Raw genomic sequence first — 12,453 nt, 5'->3', positions numbered from 1 at the left:
GAGAATGGGGAAAGATCAGATTTCACACCACAACTTTTAAATACAAAGATTTATTATAGCCTTAAGTTTTAAACGATTGGTTGATCTTATAAGACGCTGTTCAAAGCTGCAGTTGAAAGCTATTGGAAATATTCATTACATGACCCATAGCAATAATGGTAAGTCTTGTAAAAGTTACTAGTGTTGTCAGGTTAGCACACAAAAAGGTTAGCACACAAAAGTAAAGAAAACATCAAAGATACATTTTTTTTCTGTGTTTAAAACTATTGGCAAATTGAATTTAGGAATTTGTTAGGGATGCACTAGGAATCTGATGTTTCGTTTTAGCTGTCTAAAATTGTCATTCATGCAGCTGTTAGCAGCTACTAACACGGAAATTATTTAAAAAGAGAACACGCTGCAGAACAGCTGAAACTTTCACCTCCCTGTATCTCTCTTTCAGACCATCAGTTTGGAAGGTCTGGTTTTCATCCTGCCTTTCCTCATTGCCTTATACAAGGTTATGTTCAAACTGGGGAAATTAGAAATCACCTCTAAGTCAAACAGTGTCTGAAATCTGCCCACAAATTGGTTCTCTTTGTCCAACCTAAACTTCATAGCCCACAAAATAACAGTGTCATTCTTGCACAAGTGATCAAAAGTTAGGAGGAGTTCATCCAGGAAGGGATGGTGGTAAACTACATCAGCAGCCATAATGTAGTCGAAGTGACAGGAAGACCTAGGAAAGTTCTTTTCCAGATCAATTCCCCAAGACAATTCCTTAACGCAAGGCTGATGCTTGCATTTCAGCTTTGTATTTTGGAGAACGTTATGCTGAAGGTTTCCCAACAGTTCTGGCAAATCAGTGACAGTCACAAGTGCACCTGTGACAGGGAGAAAACAAACATAATCTTTGAATATACTTCAAGACTTGAGTAAAAGCCCATTCACAAAAGCCACTGCACAAGGAACTGATTTTACCAGGTAGCTCTCACTGAGGGGAACAGAACAATGTAAATGCTCCAAATACCTCTTAGCCATTGTGCTTAAAATAAATATTTGGTTCCCAGTAGTTCTACTCTACAGATTGTCATTTAAATCCAGCTGGGGATGGGTGGGGAGAAATCAGATACTTACTGCATCTTGATATCATATTGGTTAAAAGTACAGTGAGCGACTAGGGATTGAAGAATACCAGTCACTGACTCCAAGAAGTCAGCATGAGATTTAAGCATTGCCTCAGGTTTTTTCTTTTTCACATAGGAAGAAGCTTTCTCAGACTACAGAAAGCTAAAAATTCTGTTAAAATTCCGAAGTCACTGATCTGGATTACTCTTGAGGAAGAATAGGCTACCATGAGATAAAACACAACAGTGTCTGTAGCAGAAAAATCAAGCTGCTGATAGGTTGCTGAAAGAAAATGCTGAACATAAATGGAAAGAAAGTGACCTGGCATCCAAGAGCTGTTTGGTCAATGGAAGGTGATGCATTGAGTCATACCTACATCTGGTTGCCACTGACATCCTGTGAGGCCACTAGTTTCTTACCTTGGTCCCCTGTTTAACACCGTTAATGACATCATCATCTACTGGGACCTCCTTTAATGCATCAGTACACTCACAGCTTTACAGAAAAAAATAACAGAGCAGGTTTCCAAACAAGCCTTTTGGAATTTACTTTTTCTTGCTTTTGGAAGCTTTCAAACAACAGTCTTTTAGAACTGAGCCACTTCCTTTGTCCTCCAGTATTCATCTGACAGATGTTTTCAAGAGTGTAAGAGCAACGGCATGTACTCACCCAGTAAACTGGCTACTATGGAGACCAACCCAGTTCCAGCTCCAATTTCAATCACATTTTTGTCAACCAAATTGTATTGTTTAGAATTCGTTTCCAAAAAATAACACAGAACAAGAGCCTGTAGGGGAGGGAATCCATGAACATACTGAACAAATAAATGAAATAAATCCCCTCACTAAATATGCATTGTCATTTAAAAGCATGCAAAAAAATTCTTGTCTGTTCAAATGAGCAAGATTCATTCAAGCACAGTCCCTAAAGGATCACAGCTCGCTATGATCTTTGAGCTCTATAGGCTGACAAAATAAATGCCACAACATGCCTCAATATAGGCTTGCAAAGCATTAAAGCCAGAAGGAACAACTGCAATTACCTAATCTGTCATGCTGTATAACATGAGCTATAAAATTCCGGTCAGCAATTCCTGCTTATAACTGCACTTACTTTTGGTTGAGTTAAAATGTGTCCTTCACAAAGACATCTTGATATAAGGACTGCTTGTGAGAGAAAATCCACAACAACCCTTGTTAAGCTCTTCCAATAGTTAATTATTTCTAACAATAATTAATTACCATAATGATTCAAAAGGGACCAATAAATTCACCCCTTTTCTTTCAGTTCAGTTTCAGTTTCTATGTGCTTACCTTGTTAAGCTTAGCAAACTTTTATAGCAAACAAAGCCACAAAGAGCCCTCTACAACAGACTCCTTATATATGCATTTATAAAACATAATTAAGCAGCTTCTGCAGCTTTTCTGCCCTGTCTCATACTGACCACTGAGTTTTAGTTCACTGTTGAAGTAGAAATTGCTAATTTTATTTCTCTGGCAAAGATAGTTTCCAGCTTGGCTCACACATTTTTTCCCAGACTTCGATAATTATGTAGTCTCCATTGACAAATACGTATGATGGTTGCCACATTGTTTTGCAATACAGATGACCATTTGGAAAGGCAATTATTAGTGGTTTAGTCTGGTACAGAAAAATTACGCTCTTAGTTTTGCTTTAAAGCAATTAAGAAGTAGAAGGAAAGGAACAGGAGGACTGTTGACCCAATGTTGACATGCTAGAAATTCAAACAAATTTTTTGCGTTCTACCTCTTAAGCAAAAAGAGCAAAAAGAGTAGGGTCTTCTATGCGAACTTACATATATCTCATAATCAACAAAGCTTTGATATAGAAATAAGTCTGTGAGCACCAGGACTAATTAAAGCCAGGTTCCTAAAGATTGTGTCTGATGTTTGACTGATATTTAAAAACACATTATATTAAGATTTCCTGTTAGTTCCATCTATTCCTATAATTTCTTCCCTCAGAGCTTTTCCATATTCTGTTGTAGAAACTGGCTGGCAGGATCAAAATTTCTGTGGGTTAAATTAGGGAAACTTTGAAATCTGTCTTCCTTTCCATGAAACATGCAGAAACTTTATTTTCCTTAAAGTTTCTGCCCTCTCGACAAATTTGGCTGACGTTTTTCGGAAGAGTTCAAATACTGCTGGATGGGACAGGAAGGGAGAACATGAAGAGAGACAGACAGAATGGTTGCCTTCCTTCCACAGCAAAACCAGCTAAACCCTTCCAGAAAAAAAATATGCTTTTCAGTACAGCCCATGATTTTGTGAGAATAATTGGCCGCCAGCCAACCTTTCCTTGAAGACATGCACTGAAGCCACTAAGAGATATAGTATAAATGACTTGTCCAGGTCTGCTAAGACAAGAAAAATTGTTTGGAGTTCAAAACAGCAAAGTACTCTAACTCTTCTCAGCTGAACTATGGCCATACTTCTTAAAAACCGTACAATCCTAGGAGGCTGATACCGTTGGGACAGAAACGGAGCCTCCTGGGTTTTAGTCCTCTCCCTCTTACAGGGGCTTCTGGAGATGGTTCTGTTTCAGGGATGTTCTCTGAATGCCGCAAGTGTCAATGGTGCATTGTGGCACCTCCCTGACCGCAGTGGGTTTTCTCACTCTTAATTATTTCAAAACAGTCAGTTAGCTGCATTGCACAGATTCAAAACCTTGAAGAAGGCTCTTTGTATGGTGGGCATGCTGATGGTTCTTATATCAAGAGCCAAGGACAATGGTTCTCTCCCACTAGATTTCTGGCTGTTTAAGAAACTGAAAGCTCCAGCTGAACTTTTTCCCTTGTCTGAGTATTTACAAGGTAAATTTGTTTCTCACATGAGTAAGTTGAGTAACTTCTATGAGTGCTAATACCTTGCGAGCTCATATCACAGCTGTTTCCACAACCTGGATCTGCCTGCTATACAGCCATCTGTATTTATAAAATGTACAGGAAATGTAATCATCGTAAGACTGCCGTATTTCCTTTGAAATATGCTTGTAATTGGCCAATAGGATCAAAAGTTACTGGTAGGTGAGGAGGGGACACAACATCATACATCTTGTGTGATAGGGGCACAAACAAGGAATACCATTTAAGCTTTGAGAACCAGGAATCCATATGAAACCAGGCTAAATTCAGGTTTGGGACTTGCAGAGTGGAGTCAGAGAAGCACAGAATGTTTTCCTTGGGTTTACAACATACAACAAAACATATCTATCATGCAAAACAAATTAAAAGTGCTAGAAAACTCCAAAACTAAAAAATAACAATGCTGCATAAATATTGTACCGATGGCCAGACGACTGCCCCGTAACAATCAGTGGCTTCTGTAATTCTTATCTCATGGCCAGCAAAGTGAAAGCCTTCCCAGGACTTATGAGTTATAAGAGCAGGAAAAAAACGCCTTCTCATGATTTCTGCAACTATCTGTTCATCTTCTTTTTCTCCTGGAAGCAAAAGTATGAAAGGTCAAACAGGCTGAGTGGACTGATAATGAAACTACCAATTTATATTGAAAAGCTGATTTGGAAGCAAGAATGTGAATTTCGTCTGTGAATAAAAATACATTTCACCATTAATGGTTAGCATGATACATGGGAAGTCTCCTGAATTCTAATTGAAGTTTTCAGTTTATGACTAAATAATTTCTTTCCTGTTTTGCTGAAGAAGACGAGTTCATAAAAAGTAAAGAAGTGGAATGTTACCATATATTGCTTTCCATTTCAGCAATCCAAAGGAAATTTTTTAACTTCTTTTTCTCTTCAAGAACAGCTGCCCTAGTATAGACACTCATGGTCTTATGTGCCTGGATTTTTTACTATTTTCCATATCCTTTTACTGTTCACTTTCACCACATTATGGTTCTTTTTGACAGTAAACAAAAGGAGCCACAGTATCATTTATAAGTCTGTCACAAAACTTGTGAAACAGATCCTAGCAACACAAATTATGACAGACAGGAGCGAAAACACTAGTGTTGTCAGGAAAACTTATGCACCCACCCCAACAGAGACCTGTCAGAGAGATTATTTCCAGTTGGCTTGATATCCTGAATGCCATCCCTGTTGCTAAGCGAAGGATATTTATGATAGCTAACATAATCCCAGATAATTCTTCTAACAGGAGAGGACTTACTCTTTTTTAGGTGAATACCAAGCCAGTTTCAGTTTTGCCATCATCACACAAAGCTGCACCACAATGTTACAAAAAAAACATGTAAGTGAAGCTGCCCAGAGCATTTTCTTAGCAAAGTGTAGAATCGTTCCAAGTTTTCACAGGAAATTTGCTTTCACAGCCAACTATGATCTCTTGGCAAATTAGCTAAATCAAAACATGTTTACAAGCTACACCTCCTAGAAAGCATGCTAGCGATTTAGATAACTGGGTTACCATCTTGTCCAAAGCAGAGTTTCTGTATCAAGCCTGCAGTTACCATCGAAATCACAGATATCAAGATCGGGATCTGCACGGAAACGGCAGGCCCAATGGCTATTAAAAATGAAAACATTTATGTTTTCATCACCATAAAACACATTCATCTGGCGAAGATTCTTCACCTTTTCTTCCCCCTCAAATCACTGCTGTCACAGGACATGATGGCCTCAAGTGTTGTCATTTGCTCTGTCATATGCCTCAGTATTTTTACTGCCATAATCTATTGACAAAGTCTCTCCCTTCCTTGTGATAGAAGGACCAAGGAACAAAAGCAGGGGAGAACAAAGAAAGAGATGATACCAAACAAAATCACATCAGGAAGATGCTCAGGCTCATTAGCCAGTGCTTTAAGCTTGTAACTCAACTTACCCTAAGCATCAGAGGAAACTAGAGAATAGCAACAAACATGAAAGAAAAAGCAAAAATGTTCATGTTCAATGTTAATATGTTGACACTAAGACATAATCTGAAAGTTAAAAATCAAACAAACAAAAAAAAACCAACAACAACAAACAACTAACCAACCAATGTACTCCACAATTTATTGGCGGGGGGAACCCTAATCATGGAATACAGCAAAATTAAAAATAATGTAATGCATATACTACTGGAAAAAATATAAACAGCATAATTTTATAAAGTTAACTTAAATGAAATAGTCAACATTGAAACTATGATATTTTAAGATGTTAGGAAATAAGCAGTATGTGGCAGCCCATTACCTCTTCTGCAAGCCTCTAACGTTGAGAGAAAACACATGCATCATTGTGCCTGCAAGCAGGGAAGTCTGCACAAACATGAGTTAAGTGCCAGAGAAATGCTGCTCCACGACAAAATTGATCTTTTCTTATGAAAGAATTAATATGAAGCTGTCTTATTACACATATTGTAAGTCTATTTAACACATCATCCTGTTTACAGGCATACCAGATACAGCCTGCTTTTAATCTTCTCTGATTGCTTAGAGCAGTCTGATCTCGTTCTGTGATCATTACTAGCTGTGGAAGTAAAAAGCTATTCCTTCTGTAACCTCCCAATTACAACCATTTTTCTTGATTCTTCCTCCCTTGACATCTGTTTTGGATCCAATTTTGTTGAGAAGCCATAACTTTTTAAGTCTTAAGTTATAAAGCTTCTGCCAGAAGATCTATAAAACCTTAGCGGTATTACAGATACCCCCTCTAGTGCTCAATAAACATTTCCCACCTATTCCCTACAGTATCAGCAATCTTTCTACTTAAGGCTTGCATAGCACCTACGCTAACAGAATTTCTAGGCCACTGCTCCCTACCTGAGCTAAACTGTCCACACCCCTGAAAGAAGAATCCCAAATCTGCTGATTAATAACACCACATAAATCTTTGGCCATCTTACCCTTTGGTAATCCCCCAGGTGGGTTATCTGGAGAGGTTTACATAATTTTTATATTTTTGTCTTCCTCTTAAGAAGATCTTATTATTGTGGAGAATCAAAAAAAGTATTTCTTTCATCAGAGACATCATACGGTAGACAGGCTTCAAAACCCTAATGAGAAATTTTATCAGGACCAGGATGCTAATGGTTCTGACAAAGAGTGCTGACAAAAAAAAGGAGTGCAGACTTTTAGTCTGATTTGCTTACCTACATACAAGTTTTCTTTCATACTGCAAAAGGCACTCTTCTATTTTCTGCTTTATATCTTTCAGAATAACTAAACTTCTTGTGGGACTGCACAAAAGGAAAGAAGTTAATTTTTCTGTAACTGCCTTCAGAGCAGTCAGAACAGAAAAATAACGAACTAGTGGGAAATCTTTCAAACAACAAGAAAATTGTTATCAGAGTAAGCAAAATCCAAATGAGATGAAGTCTTTTAATACCTGCAAACATTGAGAAAGTTCTGCTGGTATTTTGATCAAACTAGTTTCTTGGTAACAGGTGCAAAAAGCTGATAGGAGGTTATTCTCCTGGAAGTGTTTATCTCTGTGTTAGTCCATATTCTCTTATTGTCATAGTTTAACCTCAGTCAGCAACTGAGCACCACACAGCCGCTCACTCACTCGCCACCCCACCCCTGGTGGGATGGGGGAGAGAATCTTCGTGGGTTGAGATAAAAACAGTTTAATAATTGAAATAAAATAAAATAGTAATAATAATAACAACAATAATAAAAGAATATACAAAGCAAGTGATGCACAGTACAATTGCTCCCCACCTGCCGACCAATGCCCAGCCAGTCCCCGAGCAGCAGCCCCCCCGGCCAGCTTTCCCCAGTTTATGTACTGAGCATGACGTCACATGGTATGGAATGTTTCTTTGGCCAGTTTGGCTGTGCCCCCTCCCAGCTTCTTGTGCACCTGCACCCTTCTCAGTGGGTAGAGCATGGGAAGATGAAAAGTCCTTGACTAGTGTAAGCACTACTTAGCAACAACTAAAACATCAGTGTGTTATCAACATTGTTCTCATCCTAAATCCAAAGCACAGCCCTGTACCAGCTACTAGGAAGAAAATTAACTCCATCCCAGCCGAAACCAGGACACTTTTTCAGTAAGAAAAATTCTTGGAATTATGACTCAATGAATGGATTTTAATGATTTTAATGACATTTTAAGACAAGAGCTGACTTATCAGTAGAATAGGGTCAGACGAGAGAAGAGGAGGCTTGACTGACCTGCTCTCAATTCTTGTAAGAATGGAAGTGCATAATGGGCATTTCCGCAATGCTACTCGAACACCCATAGTAAACTGTCAGAACTTAAAGGTCTGCTAGGACTGGTTCTTCCCTTCTTCATTTAGCTGGGTTTGACCAGGTAGGTTTGCCCTCACTCCTATTCTGTGATTTGGAGAGGCATGGAAGTGGTATATACGTAGAATGACTTTCTTCAGCCTATTCATCTCTTTGCATGAGCATATATACACAGAAACCACTGGAGTTTCAGGTGCTAGAACCTTATTTACATTAAGATGAGACAGTCTGATCCTGTTCAGGTAACATACAGAAATTGAGATAATTTTTGTTAGTGAAACAGATAGCGCTCTTTTGGTCTTGAACTTATGTTCACAAAGAAGTTCCCATCTATAGATGCCCCAAATTCTTCTTGAAATAGAATTTTAATGTCTTTATGGTTCTTAAGACTTTCTGCTTAATAGGTTAATTTCTTATAGCATTCTTTGAAATATTTCAGGTAAAGTATTTTTTATCATAAAAGACTAAGGTCTTTGGAGCAAGTTCTTTGAACTCCCTTGATTTTAAGTTAATATCAGGGCTGAGGGAGAAAAGTCATATACTGCTGACACATCTTGCACTGTATCAACCACATCATTAAGAAAACAGTGTAAACATCATTCTCAAAGGCAAAGCAATCATTGTTATTACAACTGAAATGCAAACATAGTCTTCCAAAGAGACACACTAAATCATGTGGAAGACTGGAGTTGCGAAGTCAGTGGCAGGTTAGAGAAACGCGTGTCAAGCTGCAAAATCTTGTGTAGGGAACCAGAGGATTTTGCTGAGACATTCAAATGTCAAATGAAATGTTTTATATTAGAACAAAGCCTAAAGAAAGAAAAGGACGTGGGTTCTGCTGAGACAGTGTTGGAGAAGTCCTTCAAGTGGGGAAGGGAAGGCAGGCAGAGGGAAAATAACAGGAGATAGACCTGGTCAGAATAGAACAAGTTGCAAACTGCAGCATTTTTTTCTTTAACAATGAAGCAAATCACACGAATAGGCCTTAGGCTGTCTTTATATGCACACTTTTTGCTTGGAATGAGTAGAAATAGTACCTGTTTAGAAACATGCGACATGATCAGCTGTTCCCTTTACACCAATTGCCACATAAAATCATGTGTGGGAGTATACAGCTCCATCAGGAAACGGTAACCTTAAAATTCAGTTGGGTATCTTCCATCAATTAATAGCAAATGTTAAATCTCTCACTGCATAACTAATGATACTGCCTACATTAATGCATTCTCCACTGAATAAAAAGGGAACAGAGACTGGCACTGTTAAACAGCACTTAAAATGCGGGAAAAGCAGCAAAGACAAGGGGCTGAATTAAAATTATATTTAAAAAAAAAAAACAAACTGTCTGGACACCGGAATTAAAATGTGGCTAAAAAAGGAAGTAAAATGACCCTTCCACATAAAAGCTGTGAAGAATATACTAGCGGTCAATATCTCAATTTTGAGACTCATTCACAAATAGCACACAGAGTAACAAAACATCCTGCAAGTACTTTGCTAATGGATTAGGAGAGCATTTATTCAGAAACAATAATCTCACCCAATGATTCATTAAAACAACTTACAGGGGAAAAAATACAGATTACTGGTCTGACCCTACTTAACCTCTTGAGGTCAAATGGTGTCACAGCCCAAGGTGAAAAGGAAATAAGACCCAGTCGTCTTCTGCTTCTCTCCTGCTTTGATGGATCTTCTCCAGCTGGCAGAAAGAATGAAATCCAAGCGTTCAGCATGAACTTGACCTGACAAAGTTCAGCCCTACAGCAACATATTCTCCCTTCTTCAGAAGCAGTATACTCTCATCTGTAGAGTTTAGAATTAAAATTTACCATTAAGGCATGTACTCACAAATATTTTAAGAACCATGTAGCAACAGCTGTGAAGACGTATATGCTTCCTCTAAGAGTTCTCAGCAATTGCCTCTGAGTTTGATGAACACAGGAGGACTACCTGTGCTGACATTACTGATTGAGTAATGCATGAGAGAAAGTTCCAAGAATTCATGATAGCCAGGACTCTTCAGATCTCCCCACTCTGGACACATGGAATAGGAGTCATCCAAAGCAAAGATTCAAGATGCATTTTCTATATATAATATATACATATGTAATGTATATTATATATACATATATATATTTAAAAAATAGCTATCTATATATCCCAATGTCAAGATACCTGCAGAAGGGTCAGTAAGGGAACAGATCTGCAACCACTTCTGTAACTGTAAGAGATGACTGGAGAAGAGTTACATTACTACACTGACAGGAATCATCAGAAGGTAGCCCTGTGAATCCATCTGGGTATTTCCAATGGCTTAGAAGTTTACCCCAAATCTACATCAGGTCCCAATTCTAAGGGACTCTGGAATCTCACAATTTTTACTGAGCTACTGATGTCTCAGGATCAGAGCTCTGGTCTTGCAAGCATTACAGATGGCTCCACGGAAACATACATCATCCTGAATCACAGAATAGTCCCCAAGTTCCAGGTGGTACGACTTTAGTATCTTTATTTCATTCCACTTATTTCTATTTCATTCCATTCCATTACAGCCTAAGGACCTTTAAAGGAAGGAGGGAAATCTAATCATGCCCTTGACTTCCCAGAAGTCAGATGTAACCTACACCTTTCTAAGAATATAAAGCAAAGTACAGTTCCAGGACTACACAGTTAATAATAAACTACACAGTTAATTTTTCCTTACTTCATCCGTACCCACAAAGAGGGAAATGAACATATTACCGAGTGTAGACATTCCAGTACATTCATTACAAGCTCAACTTGCTGAAGTGATGGCAATGACGAGGTATATTATATTGATTAATTTGAGATACTACGACAGGGTAATATAATGCTTGAAACTTTATACTTTGAAATGCAGAAATACAAAACTGCCACCCACGAGCAGCCTCTTCTCAGCCAAGAGGCGAGATGCACTTAGCTCAGAGCATGAAGAGACAAGAACAGGAAGGGTATGCTCACAGTATCCAGTCTATGTATTTACCCAGGCTTGAGAGGTGGATTTTCAATCTGAAATTCACACCACTGATATCCCAGCCCCATCCAAGTCACGGGTCATCCAAAACCATTAGAAGGCTGAAAATAGAAGTACCTTAGTCAGATTTTCTCATGAACACATAATGAATTCAAATGTGCCAAATACTTCCCTTGTTATTTCATCATGTTTGTCTGCCATTGAAAACATCTTCAGGTCTAGGCTCAGCAGCTATTTAATCTCTAAAGATAACTAAATTATTTCCCTTTGACTAAAAAAGCAGACTGTGTTCTTAAACTAGGTGTTCTAATGTACATTATAAAAGGCCGACAGCCAATTTCCTGACGGATCGAAAGGCTCTGGATGAGTAATTTAGACACTGTAAGCTATTGTCTACTCTAATCTTTCACATCTCTTACCTTGCCCGGTCAAGAGGGCTTTGTGCCATTGAAAGCTTTTATATCCTTGTAACAACATGCCAGAACACACCAGGTACCAGAGCCAGCGGAACAGAAGGGACTCAAAATGCCTGCCAATTTTCCCCTACCAATAATTCTGGATTTCGAAAACATTTCTTTGAGGAAAGGACCTGAAAGTAACCTAAGAACACCAATCCATGCAAACATACCACCTTTTTCATGTGGCAGTTGAGAAATATTTAATTTATTGTTGAAATGCAGCTACTGTAAGGGGGAAAGATGTGAAAACAGAAAAGACAGGCACATGGCTGAGAGGGAAGTCCGGAAGACCGGACCCGTCCCACAGGGCAGTCTGCTGCCTCCCTGGGGCCCGGGTCAGAGACATTACTAGGAAGCTCCCTGATCTGGTGCAGCCTTCAGACTACTACCCGCTGTTGGTTATACAGGCTGGCAGCGATGAGGTGGCAGAGAGAAGTCCTGCAGTGATCAAAAGGGACTTCAGGGCACTGGGGCGACTGGTTGAAGGATCGGGAGCACAGGTGGTGTTTTCCTCAATCCCTACAGTGGCAGGGAAGGACACTGGAAGGAACAGGAAAACACACCTGATCAACACGTGGCTCAGGGGCTGGTGCCATTGGAGGAATTTTGGCTTTCTTGATCATGGGGAGGTTTACATGGCACCGGGCCTGCTGGCGACAGATGGAGTCCAGCTGTCTCTCAGGGGGAAAAGGGTCATTGCTTATGAATTGGCAGGGCTCAT

The 12,453-nt window shown here is 39.1% G+C and overlaps 1 protein-coding gene across 6 annotated transcripts in view; it reads right to left on the bottom strand.

Moving 5' to 3' along the window:
- Positions 1 to 251: 251 nt before the first annotated feature.
- Positions 252 to 12,453, bottom strand: part of LOC103924767 (protein-lysine methyltransferase METTL21E-like) — a 20,709-nt gene continuing 8,507 nt past the window's right edge. For 5 of the 6 annotated variants that reach the window (XM_009333346.1, XM_009333348.1, XM_009333345.1 and 2 more), the window contains 3 exons: positions 4,412 to 4,569; positions 1,777 to 1,894; positions 252 to 863 (listed from right to left, as the gene is read on the bottom strand). In XM_009333346.1, coding sequence (XP_009331621.1) covers positions 439 to 863; positions 1,777 to 1,894; positions 4,412 to 4,569 — 701 coding nt within the window. In that variant the 3' untranslated portion in view covers positions 252 to 438. Of the gene's footprint in view, positions 864 to 1,776; positions 1,895 to 4,411; positions 4,570 to 9,844; positions 9,979 to 12,453 lie in introns of all 6 variants that reach the window. The other variant, XM_009333351.1, reaches the window with a different exon arrangement.

Source organism: Pygoscelis adeliae, unplaced genomic scaffold (genome assembly GCF_000699105.1).
Source record: "Pygoscelis adeliae isolate BGI_AS28 unplaced genomic scaffold, ASM69910v1 Scaffold48, whole genome shotgun sequence".
NCBI lineage: Eukaryota > Metazoa > Chordata > Aves > Sphenisciformes > Spheniscidae > Pygoscelis > Pygoscelis adeliae.
Note: the sequence above shows the minus strand (reverse complement) of the source record. Positions and strands in the feature narration are given on the sequence as shown.